The sequence below is a fragment of the Bufo bufo genome, chromosome 11 (assembly GCF_905171765.1).
Source record: "Bufo bufo chromosome 11, aBufBuf1.1, whole genome shotgun sequence".
Classification (NCBI taxonomy): Eukaryota; Metazoa; Chordata; class Amphibia; order Anura; family Bufonidae; genus Bufo; species Bufo bufo.
This window is the reverse complement of record NC_053399.1, coordinates 20779487-20803617: the sequence shown is the minus strand read 5'-3', so window position 1 is coordinate 20803617 and position 24131 is coordinate 20779487. Positions and strand designations below refer to the sequence as shown.

At 44.1% G+C, this 24131-nt stretch overlaps 2 protein-coding genes across 5 annotated transcripts in view; one reads left to right on the top strand and one right to left on the bottom strand.

The window, feature by feature from the left end:
- DGLUCY (D-glutamate cyclase) overlaps positions 1 to 24131 on the top strand; it is a 131308-nt gene that overhangs the window by 49050 nt on the left and 58127 nt on the right. For 2 of the 4 annotated variants that reach the window (XM_040412109.1, XM_040412105.1), the window contains exons 13-14: positions 741 to 899; positions 4935 to 5220. In XM_040412109.1, coding sequence (XP_040268043.1) covers positions 741 to 881 — 141 coding nt within the window. In that variant the 3' untranslated portion in view covers positions 882 to 899; positions 4935 to 5220. Of the gene's footprint in view, positions 1 to 740; positions 901 to 4934; positions 5221 to 24131 lie in introns of those variants that run through there. The other 2 variants (XM_040412107.1, XM_040412108.1) reach the window with 2 other exon arrangements.
- The window catches only part of CCDC88C (coiled-coil domain containing 88C), a 139924-nt gene continuing 116571 nt past the window's right edge, over positions 779 to 24131 (bottom strand). The window contains exon 27 of the mRNA XM_040412104.1: positions 779 to 900. Within this exon, the coding sequence (XP_040268038.1) occupies positions 882 to 900 (19 nt within the window). The 3' untranslated portion in view covers positions 779 to 881. The remainder of the gene's footprint in view (positions 901 to 24131) is intronic.

The following is a 24131-nucleotide window of genomic DNA, read 5'->3' as shown; positions in this document are numbered from 1 at the left end:
TTATTACCAGCATGCAGACATGCTTCTCTTTCTCACAATTGTTACAGAAATGAGTGGAGCATTCTGGGTGTTGTAGTTTCAGAACAGCTGCAGTGCCAGAGGTTGCTGATCCCTGTCCTAGTGAATAGAAAGGCAAAGAGTGCCCAATACTGTAGATGTTCACTTGGTATTCTTGGTGTGGGTGTTCTGTGTTTTTATTTTTTTATTTTATTTTTTTATTCCTACAATAGTCTCAACTTCATTTTTACTTTTTAACTAGTTTTATTTTTGAGCCAAATCCAAAAGTGGATTCAAAAACAATGGAAAATATAAAGGAAGGATATATGTCTCTTTTCCCACTGGATCTGGCTCAAAAATGTGCACCAAAAACTGCATGTGTTTTTCCACCCTTAAAAAGCTACAGAATATGTTACACAATGGATTACAGAGAAATTCACTGATCTTTTGTCGTAGTCCTAGCAATCTCTTCTTATAAGGTCTCGTCCACATCTCCGTTAGAAGATCAGGTCAGATCCTCTACTTCACCGCCGGATCCCCATTGACTGCAGTGAGGTCCGGCGGTTACCCTGCCCCTTTCCGGCATTAATGCCGGCTTTTGGCTGGACAAAAACCATTGCATGCAATTTTTTTTGGTCCAGCTGACAGTCGGAATTAGGCGGCTAGATCTCCTTGATGTGAATGTAGCCTTACTTTTAGAGCAATCTTTTTTTTCCCTTCATGTGTCCAATATGTTTCTACAGGAAGAAAAGCTCCTGGCGATACTGGTGAATCATGGGATCCGCAGTGGGGTATCTGGGAACCTGGCCATGGAAGTTGACGGTCTCCCATTCTACAACGCCCATTCTGACATGATCAAACAGCTTCTGGAGGTCACAATTTAATTAAGCAGCTAACACCAGGTGAGACGTGGATCACATATAAAAATGTAAGACATTTGTATTTTTTTTACAATTTATTTAATTTTTTTAAACTCTTTTATTAACATAAGAGAAATACCATCAACATCACACAGTCTTGTTAAATATCAGAATACAAACAGAGAGAAACATTCCTTAGGGCTCTTTCACACCTGCGTTCTTTTCTTCCGGCATAGAGTTCCGTCGTCGGGGCTCTATGCCGGAAGAATCCTGATCAGTTTTATCCTAATGCATTCTGAATGGAGTGAAATCCGTTCAGGATGCATCAGGATGTCTTCAGTTCCGGAACGGAACGTTTTTTGGCCGGAGAAAATACCGCAGCATGCTGCGCTTTTTGCTCCGGCCAAAAATCCTGAAGAGTTGCCGCAAGGCCAGATCCGGAATTAATGCCCATTGAAAGGCATTGATCCGGATCCGGCCTTACGCTAAACGTCGTTTTGGCGCATTGCCGGATCCGACGTTTAGCTTTTTCTGAATGGTTACCATGGCTGCCGGGACGCTAAAGTCCTGGCAGCCATGGTAAAGTGTAGCGGGGAGCAGCATACTTACCGTCCGTGCGGCTCCCGGGGCGCTCCAGATTGACGTCAAGGCGCCCCAAGGGCATGGATCACGTGATCGCATGGCACGTCATCCATGCGCATGGGGCGCTCTGACGTCATTCTGGAGCGCCCCGGGAGCCGCACGGACTGTAAGTATCCCGCTCCCCGCTCCTACTATGGCAACCAGGACTTTAATAGCGTCCTGGCTGCCATAGTAACACTGAAAGCATTTTGAAGACGGATCCGTCTTCAAATGCTTTCAGTACACTTGCGTTTTTCCGGATCCGGCGTGTAATTCCGGCAAGTGGAGTACACGCCGGATCCGGACAACGCAAGTGTGAAAGAGGCCTTACTATCATTTCTTCAATCTCCCACTGCATTATTAGAAGTTTCTTTGGGTAGAGAATACATTTAGGCGACCCCCTTAAGCCGACTGAGCCATGGATCCTCGAGCGACTGACAGAGCTTGTCTCAGTCTCGAGGTTGAGTACAAAATGTGAGGTGATCCGCACCACAGTCCCCAGACCTTGTCTAATTTTTGAGGTTTATTGCGGTGTTTGAATACTAACACTATATATGGTAAGAGCTTATTTATCTGCATTTTCCACATGGACAAGTTCGGCGTATTGGGGTCATACTATCTCAGAGCAATACATTTCGGAGCCATGAAAAGTGATTCCCTCAGAAATGTTGTTATGTATTGTGGGGACTCGCTCTGGTAGACAGGATTAGCGGACACAGTATAGAGGCAACAACAAGTTCTTTGGATTAAACTGTTCATTGTTTTTTTCACACTTTAGGCAAATTACAAAACAAGCAGTCATATTTATAAAAAAGTCACTTTGTGGTGTTGGTAGTAATTCACACCATGCGGCAATTCTGCCTCAAAGATTCCTTGCTGATGGCAGCACCAACCTGTTTTCATGCCAAACAGGTAGCAAGTCTTCATTCAGACACAAGGCTCCCAGATCCCAACACAGAGACCTCGCTTCTGAGCGCAGCTGCCAAAACCCGGATCGGCACTTAAAATCTAGTCCGGTATTTGACCTCACCTGGCTGTAAATCAGCCCAGCAGCACATGCTGGGAGGAAAATACATTTTTTTCCAGACCAAACCTCTCACTGTGTCACATATCCCCTTCCCCCCCTTTGTTCAACCCTGAGGGGGTGGACACACGCCAGACAATGTACCCAGGACAGGGCATCCACGTTTCCCTGTAACCGGCCTGCCCTGTGTTCCACCGAAAACTGACCCGGGCATTTTTGTCCTTGGCCTGGCTCATCCACTTGAGAGGGGAGTGGTCGGTCACCAGGCGGAATTTTCTCCCCAATAAATAATAGCGGAGAGATTCTAGTGCCCACTTGATAGCCAGGCACTCTCTCTCCACTATACTGTACCGGGTCTCGGCTGGGTTAAGCTTACGGCTAGGGAAGACAACAGGATACTCCTCCCCATTGACTTCCTGAGACAGTACAGCACCGAGGCCTACTTTGGAGGCATCGGTCGGTACTATAAACTCCCTTTGGATCATCCCAGCAAACCATCATTGACTTGTGTCCCTTCAAGAGTCTTGTCAAGGGCGCGGCTAGAGTAGCAAAATGGGAAACAAACCTCATGTAATAGCCCACCATTCCCAGGAATGACTTTATTTGCCTAGTGGTGACAGGTCGGGGCCAATTCCGTATTGCCTCTATTTTGTTCAGTTGGGGTTTGATGACTCCACGCCCAATGACATACCCCAGGTACTTAGTCTCCTCTAACCCTATCACACTTTTTTTTGTGTTAGCGGTTAGGCCAGCTGTACGAAGGGAGTCCACTACAGCCTGCACTTTGGGTAGGTGACTTTCCCAGTCGGTACTGTGGATGACAATATCGCCCAGGTAAGCCGAAGCGTACCGACTATGTGGACGAAGCACAATGTCCATTAGTCGCTGAAAAGTGGCTGGGGAGCCATACAGACCAAAGGGTAAGACCTTATATTGATACAGCTTTTCTCTTTGGCAGCCTCCGTTAAGGGTACCTGCCAGTACCCTTTCGTGAGGTCCAAAACAGAAAAATACCGGACTTGTCCTAACCTCTCGATGAGCTCATCCACCCGGGGCATGGGATACGCATCGAATTTGGAAACCTTGTTAAGTTTTCGAAAGTCGTTACAAAACCGCAACTGGGGCTGCAGTAAACGATTATTTTCGAAATTGAGTATTCTATCGATTATTTTTTACGATTAATTGAGTAATCTAATAAGAAAAAATGAATTAATAGACTGTTTTCCTTTATAAAAACTCATCAGTCCCCAACACCCTTCGTTCCCCCCTGTGCGATCAGCCCAAGTGCATCAGTTCCCCCCAGTGCCATCAGGTTCACTATCCCCCAGTGCCATCAGTCCCCCCTTGTGCCATCAGCTCAGTTCCCCCAGTGCCATCAGCTCAGTTCCCCCAGTGCCATCAGCTCTCCCCCACCCCAGTGCCATCAGCTCTCCCCCGCCCCAGTGCCATCAGCTCTCCCCCGCCCCAGTGCCATCAGCTCTCCCCCGCCCCAGTGCCATCAGCTCTCCCCCGCCCCAGTGCCATCAGCTCTCCCCCACCCCACGGGGTAGTTTTTCCCTGATGGCAACTTTCTCGTACATCGACAGGTAGGTTTCGATGTCGTCTGCGGGGGTCATCTGAGGAATTGCGGTATGGACTGCTTTCTGGGCATCGTGGACGCTCGGGGTTGCTCCTGCTGTCTGCTAAGCCATCACGTGTTGTAGCAGCAACTGGTTAGTCTCCTGCTGCTGCTTATTAGCCTCGCATTGCTGCAGGTTTGTCTCTCGCTGCTGCAGATTAGCCTCCATGAGGGCCTTCACAACAGCCTCCATTTTGTCGTGGGGCACTGGTTGTAATACAGCTGGTTTAATGTACGACATTACAACCGTGCCTGAAAAATGCAGAAACCAAAAATATCGGCGTTCACGCCAGCCTCACTGCTCTTGCCCGCATCCTCCACCAATTGTGGGGACTCACTCTGGTAGACAGGATTAGAAGTAGTATAGAGGCAACAACAAGTTCTTTGGATCAAGCAGTTCAGTGTTTTATTCACACTTTAGGCAAATTACAAAACAAGCAGTTATATTCAAACAAAAAGTCACCTTGCGGTGTTGGTTGTAATTCACACCATGCGGCAATTCTGCCTCAAAGAGTCCTTGCTGATGGCAGCACCAACCTGTTTTCACGCCAAACAGGTAGCAAGCCTTCATCCAGACACAAGGCTCCCAGATCCCAACACAGAGACCTCGCTTCTGAGCGCAGCTGCCTATTTAAGGACAGCCAGGTGCTGCCAAAACACGGACTGGCATTTAAAATCCGGTCCGGTATTTGACCTCACCTGGCTGTAAATCAGCCCAGCAGCACATGCTGGGAGGAAAATACCTGTTTTCCCAGACCAAACCTCTCACTGTGTCACAGTATCTATCTCACATATCCTCATTCATTATTCCTAGCAGGCGAACCTCAGGGGTACATTCTACCTGAATCAGCAGCAGGTTGGAAAGGAAGACAGTCACCTCCTTCAAGAATGTCGCAATCGGATTGCACTTCCACATCATGTGCCAAAATTCGCCTCCAGTTCTCCACACCGTGGACATGCCGTGGATAATGCTCTACCCATTCTATATAATCTAGTTGGTGTGAGATATGTCTGATGAATGATGTAAAGTTGAATAATTTTGTTGTTGACTGCTGGTGATACTTGTAAATGAGATTCTAATAAATCCGTTATAGATTCTTTAGTAAGCGTGGGTATCAATCTTTTCCATTTGTCTATTACTGTGAGGGGATTGGTACTGACCTTCTCATGTACTAAGTGTGAATAGATTACTGATACTAATCCGTTGGGACCCTGGGTTTTGACAATCCCAATGAGTGGGTACTTAGAAATAGTGGTGTTAGTGTTCTGGAATTTATTCTGTATGGCAGATCTAAGTTGAAAATATGTATTTCTGTGATAGTGCCTCAAACATCATAAACACTCCCTGATCATAGATGTCTCCAAGGGTTTTAACTCCTGCCAGTTGCCATCTGTCTGCTCCCATAACCACCTGCATATGCGGTATTGATTGATTGCCCCACAGAGGCACGTCAGAGACTACCTCTGTAAATTGAGACAGTGATTTAGCCTCTTTCCAGACCATTTGAGCCAGTTTGGGCAGCGGCAACAGCGAATTCTGGAATTTAGGAGGCATTTCCAAGATTGACCATAATGTGTTACAGTTTAAGTACTGTTTTAAAAAATGACCTGCTAGGTAATAGATATAATAGTTTTAGTGTATCCAGGCTAAGTTTAGCTCGGGATCTGCCCCAAATAAAAGTTCTAGTTAGGGAATCCATTTCTTTAAACACCGGTTTGGGAATGTGTACCTCTGAGTGTTGGAGAGCATAAAGAACCTTGGGGAGTATAATCATTTTAATTAGGTTAATTCGTCCTGCCACCGAGATAGGCAGTGTTTTCCAGTTTTGGAATTTGTTCCTCATATGTTCAATTAAAGGGTAACTGTTAAGTGACAGAGCCTGGGAATATCTTTTAGTAATATTTAATCCCAAGTACTTGAATGTGTCTACTACCTTTTTAGTTGTTCTACATGGGAAGGGCCTGTCCAGTCTGCCCTGCCCAGGGGCGCATAGACTGATTTCTCCCAATAATTCTTAAGCCTGAGAATTCTCTGAATTCATCTATTAAAGCCACCGCATTGCAGAGGGATGTATTAGGTGATGATAAATATAGTATCATATCGTCAGCATATAGACCTATACGGACTTCTCTCTCTTCCATGGTCTCTCCAGTTATGTTGTTTCTGCTCCTCACTTTAATTGCCAGTGTCTCAATTGCCAAGGCAAACAGGAGCGGAGATAGGGGACAGCCCTGTCTCGTTCCTCTGTGAAGGGGGAAGAGTTCTGATAATTCCCCATTTATGAGTAGTCTACTTTTTTTTTTAAACCAAATTTTATTCATTTAGTTTGACAAACATCAGTTGCGGATACAATATACATACATCCAATGTTTGCAATATCATTTTGCATGGGTACATTGACAAATGGTACAATGAAATATCATATAACTGACATAGTAGCTGTAACATATTCAAAACCCCTTCCCTCCCCCCTCCCTTTAGCCTCAAGAAGATCAAATTATTATCCACCACTAACGCTCTCCTGATTCCCCAAGAATCCTCGGCAACTGACACTAAAATAGGGTCATTAGAGGTCCTACTGTTCCAGCTTACCCAATGAACCCTTCATCTGTTCCAGTAAATACCAGGACGTTTGCTTTAAAGGGTCCATAAGCAATTTGATTTCAGCGGGTTCTAATACGTTAATGATAAACCCCTTCCATCTTGTCATTAACTTTCACAGTGCCTTTTCTGTACCCTGCTCCGCCGAATAAAGCTCTCTGTGAAAGCACCATTTTACTTGTATGATAATCTCCCCAAGTGAGGGGGTTGTCTGGAGTAACCAGTTCTTGAGTATACATCTTTTTGCCGCTAGGATACATACATGTGCAATCTGCGTTATCTTCGTACCTTCGGGACAATAGTGGAATAAAATTAACCCTGTAGTTAATGTAATCGTGACGTGCATTGCGTTTTTTAGCCACTCTTTGAAGGTCACCCAAAACTCTACTATTTTAGGACAATTCCACAATTCGTGGAATAAGTTGGAATTCTCCAGCTTACATTTTGGGCAATGTGTTATTTTGTTTGCCTGAACAGTCGATTGTGTTTTATAAAACCCATATATGGCCCTAATGAGTAGTCTACTTATAGGGCAGCTGTACAGGAACTGCGGACCAAACCCAAATCCCCGCAGACAGCCAAGCAGATAGGCCCATTCTATAGGGTCAGATGCCTTGGCGGCATCTAGTGAGGCCAGGGCCCAATCCACATTCAGTGAATAGCTCACCTGTGTGACCACTTGAACCCGTCTGATATTCTCCGTAGTGGATTTCCCTGGCATGAAACCCGTTTGGTCCTGGTGAACCAGTGACAGAATTGCCTGATTGAGGTGAGCGGCTAAGATTCTGGTTTAGACTTTTGTAGTCCACATTCAACAATGCTATGGGTCTATAAGAACTACATTCTAAGGGTTCTTTATCAGGTTTAAGTAAAAGTATTAGGGTACTTTCACACTAGCGTTTTTCTTTTCCGGCATAGAGTTCCGTCCTAGGGGTTCAATACCGGAAAATAACTGATCAGTTTTATCCCCATGCATTCTGAATGGAGAGCAATCCGTTCAGGATGCATCAGGATGTCTTCAGTTCAGTCTTTTTGACTGATCAGGACGCAGATAATACCGCAGCATGCTACGGTTTTATCTCCGGCCAAAAAAACTGAACACTTACCTGAATGCCGGATCCGGCATTTTTTCCATAGGAATGTATTAGGGTATTCAAATGTGCAGACCGAAAAAAATTCAAAAAAAATTAAAGCCGGATCCATTTTTCTGGACGACACCAGAAAGACGGATCCGGCATTTCAATGCATTTGTAAGACTGATCAGGATCCTGATCCGTCTTACAAATGCCATTAGAGGGTCTACGTTTTGACGGATCCGGCAGGCAGTTCCGGCGATGGAACTGCTTGCCGGATCACTCTGCCACAAGTGTGAAAGTAGCCTTATAGTGGCTTCCATGAATGCATCAGGAAGGGACCCCACCTCCAAGGCCGAATTAAATGTGGATAATAATTGACGGGCTAGCACCTCTGCATACTTAGCGTATACCTCTTTAGGGAGCCCGTCAGGCCCACGGGATTTCCCTTTTCTTTTTTTTTTTATTCTGTTTATTTGGAGCAGATTCACAAAAAACAAGGCAAGGGTCATGAACCCGCATATCATACATTATACATGCTTTCCCCACCTGGCCTCCAGAGGAAGTCAGGGAGTCAAATACAGTATCATAAGGAACATGAGTTTAATATACATGAATCTGACTGCATTTTTTATTTTAATTTAAAAGTAATAGGAACAGAAATAATAAAGAAAAGAACGGGAAGAGGGGGAAGGGAGAGATATATAGGGGGGAGGGGGGGGGGAAGCAGGACTATACTGCCAGGGGTCCCAGGGTATTACCTAGAGATGTTCTAAGATACCATGAGGTGTACTGAAAGGGTTTAACCAATTCTCTAATCTCTACCGGACTAAAGTGTGCAGTAACAAAAGTGCGCCATTTATTAAAGAATTTGGAAGCTGAACCTTCTTTGTGCCTAGACGCTTCAATCCTTTAGAATCCCAAAAGAACTTTCAATTCAGAGATCACAGCAGGAATGTCTGGCATGGCATCTGTGAGCCATCTTTGGAGCAAGATAATTGGTATCTGAGTTGGGTTCTCCGGACGGATATAATGGAAAACCAGGGTCTGGGGTCTCAAACTAGTTCCTGACGGAAATTCTGGATGACCCCATAACGGCATCCATTTAGAGATTGCATGAGGCAGATTTACTGTCTTCCTAACCGCCTTCCAGGTTGCTATTGTATCTCTCAATAAAAGCGAGGATTTAATTTCCCCAGGTAATGCAGCCAGGTTAGAGTGAAGGCACGACACCAGGTTCCATGGAGCTACCAGGTTTTGTTCCACTTCCCTATTAGAGAAAAGGTCAGTATTGTGCACCCAATCTGATATGTGACGCATAAGACATGCCAGATTGTAACCCCGTACATTCGGGAATTTCACTTCTCCTTCTGGTTTCCATAGCATAAGCTTCGAAAGAGAGATACGAGGGCGCCGTGGTGAAAGCTTTGTTTAGAGCAGTGACATCGGTATGTTTCAGTAGGATCGGAAGCGTTTGGAGGGGGTAGAGCAGCTTAGAAAAACTCATCATCTTAATGAGCTGGCACCTTCCCAACTATTTCCCATTATTAAGGTCTGATATGGCTTGTATTATTTCCTCTAGTTGGGCACTTTGTGATATGGTGAGTTTGGGGAGGGATATGCCTTCTAAATACTTGGCTATCTCTGTTTCAGACGCTGTTATGCTGGATCTATATAGGTCCTGGTAATAGTGTGCAAAAGTGCGGATAATTGCTTCTTGCCCTACTTAGTTCCTGACTGCTAAAATTGCTGAGGAGGGCGAATCATGGCGGATTAGTTGGGCCAGTAATTTTGCTGATTGATTGCCCAGCTCAAACGCAGTCTGTTTTATAAAAAAAAAACTTTTTCCGATCTGCTTTGTTCTTGAGTATCGCAAGGTATTGTCTGCCCGCCTGGAGCCAAGCCGTCCTGTTAGCATCAGTTAGGTGACGGATATAATACTGTTCCAGTGTAGTACACTGAGTTTCCATCTCCATCTCCGAACGTTTAGTGTCTTTTTGGATATATGATATGCTGGAGTGTAAGGACCCGCGAAGAAACACCTTTAAGGTGTCCCACACCAGGGACAGATTGGGCTCATCTTCATGTACTTTCAGAAACTCACTTAGTTGATAGGGAATCCCATCCGCTGAGCCCAGAAGACTCAGCCAGAAAGGGTGTATATTCATTCTATACATTACTGAGGGGGCGCTGCGTGTTAGGATACCTAGTATTGGCGAATGATCCGATATTCCTCTGGGTAACTGTAATATAGATCGGAGATTTTGCAATGCTATCTCATTGCCTAACATATAATCTATCCGGGTTAGGGAGTTATGGCCACCACTTTGGCATGAGTACACCCTATCACTGGGATATTTAGCTCTCCAAAGGTCAACCCATCTAAATTCAGTCAGAAACCTATTGAGACCTGAGGGGTTTCCCTCCCCTGTTGGATCCGCCTGAACAAGAAAGCGGTCCAAAGAAGAGTCTAACATCATATTTAGATCTCCCATACATATCACCTTAGCATGTGGGTAAGTAGCCGCGAAAGTGGCTGCTAAATGTAAAACCTGCATAGAGCCGGGGGGAGGATTACAAATGCCTATTAAAGTGTATTGTACATTGTCAATGAGAGAGTGAACAAAGACATATCTGCATTCTGAATCAATGACTAGGTCCTTTACCTTCCAGCACAATTGCTTGTGTATCAACAAAGATACCCCTCTTGAAGAAGAAGTGTAACAAGAATGTGCTGCCCACTGAACTGTCTCTTGGAGGTATATTTGTGGGTTAGAATTCCTGATAAAGGCAAACACCATAGGCTACTTTCACACTGGCATTTCTCGGTCCCCTTGTGAGATCCGTTTTTTTAGGGCTCTCACAAGCGGCCCAAAACGGATCAGTTCAGCCCCAATGCATTCTGAATGGATAAGGATCCGTTCAGAATGCATCAGTTTGGCTGCGTTTGGTCTCCGTTCCGCTTTTGAGGCGGACACCAAACGATGCGGAGCCAAACGGATCCGTCCTGACTTACAATGTAAGTCAATGGGGACGGATCCGTTTTCACTGACACAATATGGTGCAATTGAAAACGGATCCGTTCCCTTTTGACTTTCAATGTAAGTCAAGACGGATCCGTTTTGACTTAGACTTTTTTTTTTTTTTTAAGCGTTTGCATTATCGGTGCAGATCCGTCTGTGCAGATACAAGACGGATCCACACCGAACGCAGGTGTGAAAGTAGCCATAGATCTCTTTTGTGGCATACCCAAACCCCTGACGATCCACGATAAGATTTTCAAGTCAGCCATGGATTCCGGGGCAAATATATAGTATCAGGAGTGAGACATAATGCAGTGGGTGTATTCGTGTGTCACAGTGTTATATGAGTAACTGTAACAAGCTGATAAAACCAGAAAAACAACTGAGATTTCTTAACATTGTAAACTCTACAATTGTAGTACTAAGTCTGGACTGGTTTCTTAATCCAGACTATAGGGCAGTAGAACTGGGATGCCTCTGCCTATGATGATATGTGGCAGATGCATGCTGGCTGCGGCTGCAGTAATGGTATCACCATTTAAGTAAATGCGTACAGATATGAAGGCCTTATGTTATTAGCTAAATGAGAGCTAAATATATTCAAGAAGCTGCAATGAAATATTTCTAATGTATATCAACTAAACTAGATCAAACTAGTCCATTGAAGTCTTCTAGTGATCAGTCCCTAGATACTGCTGGGATTCTCAGCGTCTTGGGGGATCTTCTCCGCAGGGCCAACCATTCCGAGACTTCTCCAGGTGAGGTAAAGAATACCGCTCAGTCGCCGTCCACCACTCTGAGTCTTGCAGGATATCCCATGGAGTACGGGATGTTGGCTTCTCTCAGGCGTCTCTTGACATCCATGAAAGTGGCGTGTTGTTTCTGCAATTCCATGGAAAAGTCTGTAAAGATGGACACTCTGGCGTTGTCATATTTAATTTCTTGCCGTCTTCTGGCGAGGGCTAGTATCCTGTCTCTATCTTTGCAGTTGAGGAGCCTTGCAAGCATGGGTCTGGGTGGAGCTCCCGGTGGAGGAGGTTTGTGTCTCCATATTCTGAGAGCCATAGTTTTTTCAGTTTCTGGGCGATTATCCTAGGGAGGGTCTCATTTTTTGCAGAATGAGATGACGGTTTGATTTTCACTATTTTGCGGTGCATATGACTTTTTGATCACTTGCTATTACACTTTATGTGATGTAAGGTGACAAAAAATGGTTTATTTAGCACAGTTTTTATTTTTTACGGTGTTCATCTGAGGGGTTAGGTCATGTGATATTTTTATAGAGCCAGTCGATACGGACGCGGCGATACCTAATATGTAAACTTTTTTTTTATTTATGTAAGTTTTACACTAACAGCTTTTTTAAAACAAAAAAAATATGTTTTAGTGTCTCCATATTCTGAGCCATAGTTTTTTTTATTTCTTGGGCGATTGTCTCAGGTAGGGGCTCATTTTTTGCGGGATGAGGTGACTGTTAGATTGGTACAATTTTGGTGGGCATACGCCCTTTTGATCGCTTGCTGTTGTACTTTTTGTGATTTAAGGTTTTTCACTTTATTTTTTGTCCTACTTTGGGACTTCTACTTTTGGGGGTCTAATCCTTTACAATGCATTCCAATACTTCTGTATTGGAATGTATTGGCTGTATGAGTAATACAGTGAGTATTACTCATACAGCTTCAGGCCTGTGAGATTCAGGGGGAAGGCAGCGCGAAGCCAAAGGAAGGCATCACGCTGCCTTCCCTGCCATCGGGTCCCGATGGCACCGCCGCCTGCCGCCCGTCCCAACATGAAAAGCCGCAAACAGCAGGTCTGAATTGACCTGCGGTTTGCGGCGACCGCCGACACGGGGGGGGGGGGGTCACGGCGCATTTAGCCAAGGTGCCTGCTCAATGATTTGGCGGCGGTGATCGGAAATACACATACGTCATGTGTCCTTAAGTACCGGGACAACATGCCGTACCGGTACGTCATGTGTCCGGAAGAGGTTAAAGGGGACCTGTCACCTCTCCTGACATGTCTGTTTTAATAGCAACATGCATTCCCCATATAACAACAATTATGGAGCATCTATTCTTATGACTCTGTGTTGTGCCATTCCTTTATTATTTCTACTAGAAGTTATGAATGAATTGCTAGCAGCCTGCAGTAAGGGTACAGGGGGTGGTGACAAGTTGGGGGGGGGGGGTGTCCCTGCACAGTTTGAAAATGGCAGCACTGATTGGATAGAGTGAGTCTGTGTAGGTACACCCCCAACTGGTTACCTCCCCTCTGTACCCTTACTGCAGACTGCTGTCAATTCATTCATAACTTCTAGTAGAAATAATAAAGGAATGGCACAACACAGAGCCATAAGAATAGATGTTTCAGAATTGTTGTTATATGGGCAATGCATTAGCTAATAAAACAGACATGTCAGGAGAGGTGAAAGGACCTCTTTAAATATGCTTTAAGCACAGTACAGAGCATATTGTTACTATGCTGAGAAACAATAAAAAAAAAAATCCATGCACTTGCATTAGTTAGATGTAATTATTTAGTGTGTTCTTAGTAGACAGCAAGCAGAGATCTTACAAATGGTGAGGATTCAAAAAGTAGATGATGACATTGCAGAACTCCATTATGCAATGATGTTTTTATATGCTTTGTACAAGGTTTGCTCCTTTTTCAAACATAGTCAGGCCCATAAATATTGGGACATGGACACAATTGTAAAATTTTTGGCTCTATACACCACCACAATGGATTTGAAATGAAACAAACAAGATGTGCTTTAACTGCCGACTGTCAGCTTTAATTTGATGGTACATTACATCCAAATCAGGTGAATGGTGCAGGAATTACAACAGTTTGCATATGTGCCTCCCACTTGTTAGGGGCCAAAAGTTATGGGACAATTGGCTTCTCATCTGTTCCATGGCCAGGTGTGTGTTATTCCCTCATTATCCCAATTACAATGAGCAGATAAAAGGTCCAGAGGTCATTTCCAGTCTGCTATTTGCATTTGGAATCTGTTGCTGTCAACTCTCAAGATGAGATCCAAAGAGCTGTCACTATCAGTGAAGCAAGCCATCATTAGGCTGAAAAAACACAACAAACCCAGAGAGATAGCAAAAACATTAGGCGCGGCCAAAACAACTGTTTGGAACATCCTTAAAAAGAAGGAACGCACCGGTGAGCTCAGCAACACCAAAAGACCCGGAAGACCACGGAAAACAACTGTGGTGGATGACCGAATAATTCTTTCCCTGGTGAAGAAAACACTCTTCACAACAGTTGGCCAGATCAAGAACACTCTCCAGGAGGTAGGTGTATGTGTGTCAAAGTCACCAATCAAGAGAAGACTTCACCAGAGTGAATACAGAGGGTTCACCACAAGATGTAAACCATTGGTGAGCCTCAAAAACAGGAAGGCCAGATTAGAGTTTGCCAAACGACATCTAAAAAAGCCTTCGCAGTTCTGGAACAACATCCTATGGACAGATGAGACCAAGATCAACTTGTACCAGAGTGATGGGAAGAGAAGAGTATGGAGAAGGAAAGGAACTGCTCATGATCCTAAGCATACCACCTCATCAGTGAAGCATGGTGGTGGTAGTGTCATGGCGTGGGCATGTATGGCTGCCAATGGAACTGGTTCTCTTCTATTTATTGATGATGTGACTGCTGACAAAAGCAGCAGGATGAGTTCTGAAGAGTTTCGGGCAATATTATCTGCTCATATTCAGCCAAATGCTTCAGAACTCATTGGACGGCGCTTCACAGTGCAGATGGACAATGACCCAAAGCATACTGCAAAAGCAACCAAAGAGTTTTTTAAGGGAAATAAGTTGAATGTTATGCAATGGCAGAGTCAATCACCGGACCTGAATCCGATTGAGCATACATTTCACTTGCTGAAGACAAAACTGAAGGGAAAATGCCCCAAAAACAAGCAGGAACTGAAGACAGTTGCAGTAGAGGCCTGGCAGAGCATCACCAGGGATGAAACCAGCGTCTGGTGATGTCTATGCGTTCCAGACTTCAGGCTGTAATTGACTGCAAAGGATTTGTAACCAAGTATTAAAAAATGAAAGTTTGATGTATGATTATTATTCTGTCCCATTACTTTTGGTCCCATAACAAGTGGGAGGCACATATGCAAACTGTTGTAATTCTTACACCGTTCACCTGATTTGGATGTAAATACTTTTAAAGCTGACAGTCTGCAGGTAAAGCACATCTTGTTTGCTTCATTTCAAATCCATTGTGGTGGTGTATAGAGCCAAAAATGTTAGAATTGTGGCGATGTCCCAATATTTATGGACCTGACTATCTCCGTTATTGTGCATTTTGTAGTCTCTTTGTTTGCAGCTGAGATGTATCAGTGGCAGTAAACATTCAGACCTCTGGATTCAGCCACAGCTAAACTTAGCAAAACGAGCATAGTTTCCTGGAAAAAAAAAAATCCATGTCGGTGGAACACAGGTTTCTGGAAACTATGAATAATGCACAAATAACCACAAATGACTTATAATGAAGCCAGTCTATTGTACTCCTGTGTATAGGCCAAAGCACATGAAAATAGTCTCACATCCTCTCTCTTTGTTGGTAGCAGTGGTATGTCTACGCCCAGTATGCACGGCAGTGATGTACATTGTTATTGCTATGCCACCCAGTTTTTATTATAAAAGCATCTCGGCAAATGAACATGCGACCAGTCTTCTCTGAATGGCGTGGTCATCCGTTTTATAAACTGTAATTACTCTTGTTTTTGTGATCAGGAGCACGTCGCTCTAAAGGTGCATTTAGGCAGGCCGAGGAGCAGGAGATTGTCGGGAAGGAAGCGTTCTTTCCCCACAGTCGGCTGCTTGCTAATTTACATGCAGTGAAAGGACGAGGAATCGCTATTGTGATCGCTCATCCCCATACAGCTACATTGTTTCTGGGCAGCAGATCACTGCTTAGACTGCACGATCTGCTGCCCAGAATCGATCATTTATGAACCTGCACTAACGACACTTTCACTTGAAGAACGAGCATTTTGCTCTTTCATCAACTGCACCTTTACACAGGCAGATTGACGGGAACTAGCGTTTCCAAGTTTGTTCCCGATAACCTGCCCATCTAAATCCAACTTAACTGTTGTCCGTTTATATAGGTAGTTATCATATCAGACATGGATTAAATGCTATGGACACCTTTTGCAATCTTGGTTTTATTGTTTATTTTCTCCCTAAATGCAAAATGAAGCATCTTCCTAAAATGTCTTCTTTAATTCTTTTCTAACATTTTGTTTTGTATAGTGTGTGTGCGTGTGTGTGTGAATTCTCCTCCTAGCTGCTGGTGCTAATGCTACGCTTATTTTGTAAATTTGAGATTCTTGGCAAAAACATTTTGTACAAAATTTGCCAAGAATCTCAAATTTACAAAATAAGCGTGGCATTAGCACCAGAATATTTTCTATTACTATGGCATTATTGTACTTTATCTGGTTTGCAGAGTGCTGTTGCATTGTGGGTTTTTTTCTTTGTGTTTCTAGCTATGGCAGCGCGCACCTGCGCATTGGGATGTGCTGACTGACCCCCTTTTTCTTAGCAGTTTGTACTAGAGTTGTGGCTGACTCCATTTAGTCTTGCACCCCTGACCAGCCTGTCTGCCGCATAGGCTGATTTTAATTAGTTTACAGTAAGTATAAAGCTGTAGACTGCTCTCCCTTCACTCACTCGAAGCCTTTTGGCACCAAGAGAGCTATAGAGTGGACTCTCGTTACCTTCATTGGAAGCCGTCTGGCACCAGGAGAGGTATAGAGTGGGCTCAGCATGCATGTTGTTACCTTCATTCCCGGAATTCAATGGAGGCCATTTTGGCACCAAAAATGATAAAAAGCAGAGTGGACCCAGCATGCATGTGGAACCTGCACTCCCTGAATTTTATGGTGGCCATTATGGCACATAACAGGTAGCATTTAGTGTTAGGTTCCCGTGTTACAGAGATCGCCTTGACGTGTGGCAGACGGGCCCAAATAATTTTGTGCAAAATGTATTTGCCAAGAATCTCAAATTTACAACCAGAATATCTTCTATTACTATGGCATTATTGTACTTTATTTGGTTTGCAGAGTGCTGCTGCATTGTGCTTTTTTTCTTTGTGTTTCTAGCCATGGCAGCGCGCACCTGCGCATTGGGATGTGCTGACTGACCCCCTTTTTCTTTAAGTATATATTAGACAGTCCGATTCTACCAGCGATTGTCGGGAAGGAAGCGTTCCTTCCCGGCAATCACCTGCTTGCTAGCGGAGGAGACGACTACTATTACCTGCAGCGATCTTATCCACAGCATGGGAAGGAGTGATTGTTATACCATTGGTCGTCCCCATACTGTCCAGTTGTTTGCAGGCAGCACCATCTGCCGCCGGCAAATGATAACGATTGCTAACGAGCAATCATACAAACGTCCGTTCACTTCAAGGGTTTCCGTTCTGGAGATAGGTGTAAGTCCCAGAGGTGGGACCTGCACCTATCAGACACTGATGGCATTTCCTATCAATATGCCATCAATGACCCAGAAGGGTCCAACCACTTTAATAAATGTGGGCCAATGTATGTACAGTATGTGCTTTTGTGGAAATGTTTCCCAAAGCTGATGGATTGGGAGATCTCTACAGCACAAGGTGAATCCTTTTATTCGTTGTCGTAGGAAATCGGAGGCCATGATGAAAGATTGCTGCTTTTTATGTGGCTGGAAAATATTCTGGTTGCTCGAGATGTGACCATTGTTCACCATTGCACTCAGTGACTGTAAAATAAAGATGACAAATTCTTTATAAAAACTTGAGATGGAAATATGTCTGTGTTCAGACTGTGTAGAAATGTGCACACCGAATACTGAAGAGGCTGCAACCGTGGCAGGCAAAGGATAAAATCATGACATAAAGAGGACCTGACGCCTCTCCCGACTTATCTACTTATCTGCTTTATTAAACACTTTCATTCCCCATAATGCAACAATTTTGGAGTATCTTTTCTTTGAATGCTACATTATGTGGTTCCTCTGATGTTCCTCCTGGAAATTAATGAAAATGGCTATTAGTAGTATGGAGGGGTGCCCCTGTCCAATCAGTAACCCCTTAGTCATCTTTTTTTTGTGAAGTTTTAAAAAATTTTGTTCAGCTGTTTTTTTTTAAAGGGGCTGGTTAAAATGCAAGACAGCACCATTTCCTTTCCCATAGTGGTTGTCACTCAGCTTTCCCAGTCTCTTGAATACAAAGTGGCAAATGTGCCCCTTTACACAAGCAGATAATTAAAGGGTTTCTACCACCAGATTTTGAGATTTTTCGCTGACTGACACTAGCGATCTGCTAATGTCTGCACTACCTAACAGTGCTCTTGTATCACCTTTGTCTGCTGCCGTTAAGCTTAAAAACATACTTTTATTGATATATAAATGAGCCTCTAGGTGCTATGGGGGCATCTTTTCAGCACCTAGAGGCTCCGTCTACTCACTATTTCTCCCTCCCACCGCGTCCCTCCAGCCTGCCCCGCTCCTTTTGATTGACAGCCAACCTCGCTTCATCTCGAATTCCAGCACCTGCGCCGTGCGCTTCTATATTCGGCGCAGGCGCAGTGACTGTCGGACCGCTCCCTGCTCCGGCATCTTCACTGCGGTCCGACAGTCACTGCGCCGAATACAGAAGCGCAGGTGCTGGAATTCGAGATGGAGCGAGGTTGGCTGTCAATCAAGAGGAGCGGGGCGGGCTGGAGGGACGCAGTGGGCGGCAGAAATAGTGAGTAGACGGAGCCTCTAGGTGCTGAAAAGATGCCCCCATAGCACCTAGAGGCTCATTTGCATATCAATAAAAGTATGTTTTTAAGCTTAACGGCAGCAGACAAAGGTGATACAAGAGCACTGTTAGGTAGTGCAGACACTAGCAGATCGCTAGTGTCAGTCAGCGAAAAATCTCAAAATCTGGTGGTAGAAACCCTTTAAAGAGGTCGTCCCACAAAAAATATTCTACAGTTTTCAAACCAGCACCTGGATCTGAATACTTTTGTAATTGCATGTAGTTAACAATTTAGCATGGCCACTGAGTAAGGCCTCTTTCACACTTGCGTTGTCCGGATCCGGCGTGTACTCCACTTGCCGGAATTACACGCCGGATCCGGAAAAACGCAAGTGTACTGAAAGCATTTGAAGACGGAACCGTCTTCCAAATGCGTTCAGTGTTACTATGGCACCCAGGACGCTATTAAAGTCCTGGTTGCCATAGTAGGAGCGGGGAGCGGGGGAGCAGTATACTTACAGTCCGTGCGGCTCCCGGGGCGCTCCAGAGTGACGTCAGAGCGCCCCATGCGCATGGATGACGTGATCACATGATCCATGCGCTTGGGGCGCCCTGACGTCACTCTGGAGCGCCCGGGGAGCCGCACGGACGGTAAGTATGCTGCTCCCCCGCTCCCCGCTACACTTTACCATGGCTGCCAGGACTTTAGCGTCCCGGCAGCCATGGTAACCACTCTGAAAAAGCTAAATGTCGGCTCCGGCAATGCGCCGAAATGACGTTTAGCTTAAGTCCGGATCAATGCCTTTCAATGGGCATTAATTCCGGATCCGACCTTGCGGCAAGTGTTCCGGATTTTTGGCCGGAGCAAAAAGCGCAGCATGCTGCGGTATTTTCTCCGGCCAAAAAACGTTCCGTTCCGGAACTGAAGACATCCTGATGCATCCTGAACGGATTTCTCTCCATTCAGAATGCATTAGGATAATCCTGATCAGGATTCTTCCGGCATAGAGCCCCGACGACGGAACTCTATGCCGGAAGACAAGAACGCAAGTGTGAAAGAGCCCTAATTCAATAAAATGTATCTGTATAGCGCCACCTGCTGTTTTTTTATTTTATTATATTTCTTTGACCTGCTCACTGAGATGGCCGCACATGCTCAGTTTCATCCTTCAACTTCCTCCTAAGCTGTGATAGGGAGAGCATGGACACGCCCCCTGAGCTGTGATAGGGAGAGCATGGACACGCCCCCTGAGCTGTGATAGGGAGAGCATGGACACGCCCCCTGATCTGTGATAGGGAGAGCTAAGACACGCCCCCTGAGCTGCAGCAGAAAGGACACTCCCCTTGAGCTGTCAGCTTGATATAAATGTAGCAGAGCAATGAATGGGGAGATCTCTGGATCCATGTGAGGTACAGGGCTGGTTCTAGCCCTTTAATTCGATCAAATGACGAATAAGTTGTTTTTCAAGTCGTTAACGTTCAAGTGAAAACCCTTTAGATGCGAAGAGTATCGTGTAAACATTTTACAATCGCGTAATAGATCATTTGCTAGAATCGTCTGTGCTCTAAATGATGCCTGTTTACACTTTTGGACGGCGAGCGATGATGTGTCTCGCAAAAATGGCGAACTAAATTTTCTCTTGTCATTTGATCCTTCAGTGCTTTTAAACTACTCGATAATTGATCACTTTCGCTTGAGTTCACAATTTTTTTTTGACCATTAGTTACTTGGGCCTTAAGAATTTACTGAAGTGACTTGGGGAGAAATCTTTTTAAAGAGGAATTGTCACTTCTCCTGACGTGTCTGTTTTAGTAACTACTTGCATTCCCCATGTCATAACATCTATTCTTATAACTCTATGATGTGGCATTCCTTTATTATTCCTGCTAGAAGTGATGAATCGATTGCTAGCAGTTTGAAATGATGTTCCAGATGGGGTGTGTGTGTCCCTGCATATCTGATTATTGGCAGCACTGATTAGATAGTGCTAGATTGTTAAGGGACACATCCCCAATTGTTGACACCCATCTGGACCTTCACTGCAAACTGCTAGTAATTTATTCATAACTTCTGAGAACCTAAAAAGTAGTGTTGGGCTAATCAAGCTTCGGATCCTAGATCCAAAGTCAATTTGCTCCAAGCTTCGTTTTAATGCTATACATAGACGGGTCTCCGTGCAGCATTAAAACGAAGCTTTGACCAAAGCGATCCGAAGCTCAATTCACTCAACACTAATAAGGGTCCGTCACACGTCCATAGTGTATTGCGGGTCCGCAATGCACCCCCATAGAACTGCCTATTCTTGTCCTCAGTTGCGTACAAGAATAGAACATGTTCTATTTTTTTCGGGTAGCCGCGGACCGGAATATCGGGGCCGTGCTCCGGAACTGCTGATGCAAACAGCACGCTAAAGTAGTCTCTTCCACTAAAGTAGTCTCTTCCGCATCTTTTCCGGCCCCATAGAGAATGAATTGGTCCGGATTCGTTACGCAACGTTGCGGAACAGATCCGGACTCATTCTCCAGATGTGTGAATGGACCCTAAGAATAGATGCATTACATGTGGGATGCCAGTAGTTATAAGACACGGCAGAAGAGGATACAGGTGCTTTTTAAGGGGCGTCCTGTTGCTTGTAATAAAGTTGTGTTATGTTGTGAACACTGCGTACAGGAAGCTTTCCTGCATTTCTTACGTCCTTGCAATTTTCCTATCCGGCAGAAAGCGCAGGCTCTCAAGCCCAATCCATGCGTCACAGGAGGATGCTTCTTGGATTTCATTGGGGTGGTATGAAATTGAGTTCAATCCAATGGCATCCAGTAGTCTGGATGTCTACTTTTTTTTTTATTTGCCGGTTTTATCTGTTACACCAGTCGACATCTGTCCCTTTTAATTGCAGGCAATTTTGTTCTATTTTGTCAGCAATCTTATTAAACATTTTCCTTAATCTTGGCAGGACTAGCTGCATAAATTGACATGCCGCAGATGTAAATTGCGTAACTCCGATCAATTTACACTGCCAATTTTTTCAGCCTTTTTAGCAAATCTCATCCACTTTGCTGGTACTCTTGGCTTTGGGCGTAAGGTTAATTTTTATAGTGGTGCAGCATGGAGATAAATTTATGTGCATATGTATTTTATCCTGCAGCTTTGCTGTGATGTCTGCCCCAGTTTACTTAATACTACTTTATATATGGTATCTGTGTTTTATATAAGGTTACCTTAGTTGAAGTCAGTGGGTGAAAACATGACAGAACTGCAACTTAAAAAGCATGCTAAACATACATTAATTTAGAATTTAGGACATTTACCTGAAATAACCTAAAGGAAAACATCATATGGATCGTCTGTCCTCAGAATAGGCAATCAATATCTGATCAGAGGGGTCCGAGACCCCACACCCCCAATCTGTTGTTAACGAGTATCTCCAATGCAGGAACTCCACAGCTCCTTCCATTGTGTGGTGAACAGAGCTGGTTACTGTAGCGCTGCTCCCATTCACTTCGATAAGAGCAGCGCTGCAAAAACCCCAGCGCCAATCAGATATTGATGGCCTATCCTGAGAATAGGCTATCAATATGTTTTGTCATGATTATTTATGTTGCAAAGGATATCCATCAATTCTCAAAACTATGGGGTAGATAGATTAATACTGGGGAAGATTTAAAGGGGTTGTCTCACGTCAGCAAACAGCATTTATTATGTAGAGGAAGTTAACACAAGGCACTTACTAATGTATTGTGATTGTCCATATTGCTTCCTTTGCTGGCTGGATTCATTTTTCCATCACATTATACACCACTCGTTTCCATGGTTACGACAACCCTGCAATCCATCAGTGGTGGTCGTGCTTGCACACTATAGGAAAAAGCACTAGCCTATATGCACTCCCATGGTCCCGGCCTCCAGAGAGGCTGGTTCTTTTTCCTATAGTGTGCAAGCACGACCACCGCTGATGGATGGCAGGGTGGTCATAACCATAGAAACAAGCAGTGTATAATGTGATGGAAAAATGAATCCAGCCAGCAAAGGAAGCAATATGGATAATCACAATACGTTAGTAAGTGCCTTGTAGTAACTTTCTCTACATGACAAATGCCAATTGCTTACACAACCCCTTTAATAAGCAACACGTGTCAGATTTCTGGCTCATTTTGAGGCAGAGGTTTATCAAAACTGGCATGTCAGTCTTAGGCTACTTTCACACCTGCTTTAGGGTGGGGATCCGTCTGGTATCTGCACAGACGGATCCGCACCTATAATGCAAACGCTTGTATCCGTTCAGAATGGATCCGTTTGCATTAAAAAAGTCTTAAGTCAAAACGGATCCGTCCTGACTTACATTGAAAGTCAATGGGGGACGGATCAGTTTTCAACTGCACAATATTGTGTCGGTGAAAACGGATCCATGCCCATTGACTTACATTGTGTGTCAGGACGGATCAGTTTGGCTCCGCATCGCCAGGCGGACACCAAAACGCTGCAAGCAGCGTTTTGGTGTCCGTATCCAGAGAAGAATGGAGGCGGGACGGAGCCAAACTGATGCATTCTGAACGGATCCTTATCCATTCAGAATGCTTTGAGGCTGAACTGATCCGTTTTGAACCGTTTGTGAGATCCCTGAAACGGATCTCACAAACGGAATTCAAAACGCCAGTGTAAAAGTAGCCTTAAGCTGAAGGTTGTCTGTATAAAAGGTGCAAAATTTACACACACATCTCTTAATAAATTTGAGGCAATGTAGGTTATCTTAAAAAAATATATAAAAAAATCTCTTTGCCTGCTATGAGATATGTACAGCAAACCAAAATATCTAACCCCCACAAAAAAAATCATGAACAGATCCTGAGTAACAATATCTTTATTAATTAAACATCACAGTATTAAACATCTAAAATCAGTCACAACAAGGGCAGCACATATAAAAGGAAGCAACAGTGGTCTTGTAGTAATAGATACCATATATCAGGAGGGCTTGCTAAGTCTTATTATGGCATTCAGATCCATTGTCCAACTATTGGGTACACGAATTTAAATTAAATATAAAGTGCTAAGTGCTAACAACTTTAAAAGATAAAGATCCCAAAAATAATGGACAATGAAAGCAGCAATACGTAAAAAGTCACAAGTAATAACATATATGAAATAGACCAAACATAACCCTACATGATTGTCAAATACAGACCAGTATGCCTCCACCGCGACGTACGTTTCACTTTTCAGCTTCCTCAGATCCCCTGAGGAAGCTGAAAAGTGAAACGTACATCGAGGTGGAGGCATACTGGTCTGTTTAATTAATAAAGATTTTAATTAATAAAGATATTGTTACTCAGTATCTGTTCATGATTTTTTTTTGTGGGGGTAAGATATTTTGGTCTGGTGTATTTGATTGTGCTCGGCCCGACACCACTCCACCTATAGCTATTGGTTGGTTTTTTGTATGTTTTTGGTTGAGGATTTTTTCCTGCTATGAGATATTTAGAACATTTTGTGCTTTTTTTGTTTTAAAGAGGTTTTCCAAATTTTTTATAGTTATGACCTATCCTGAGTGTAT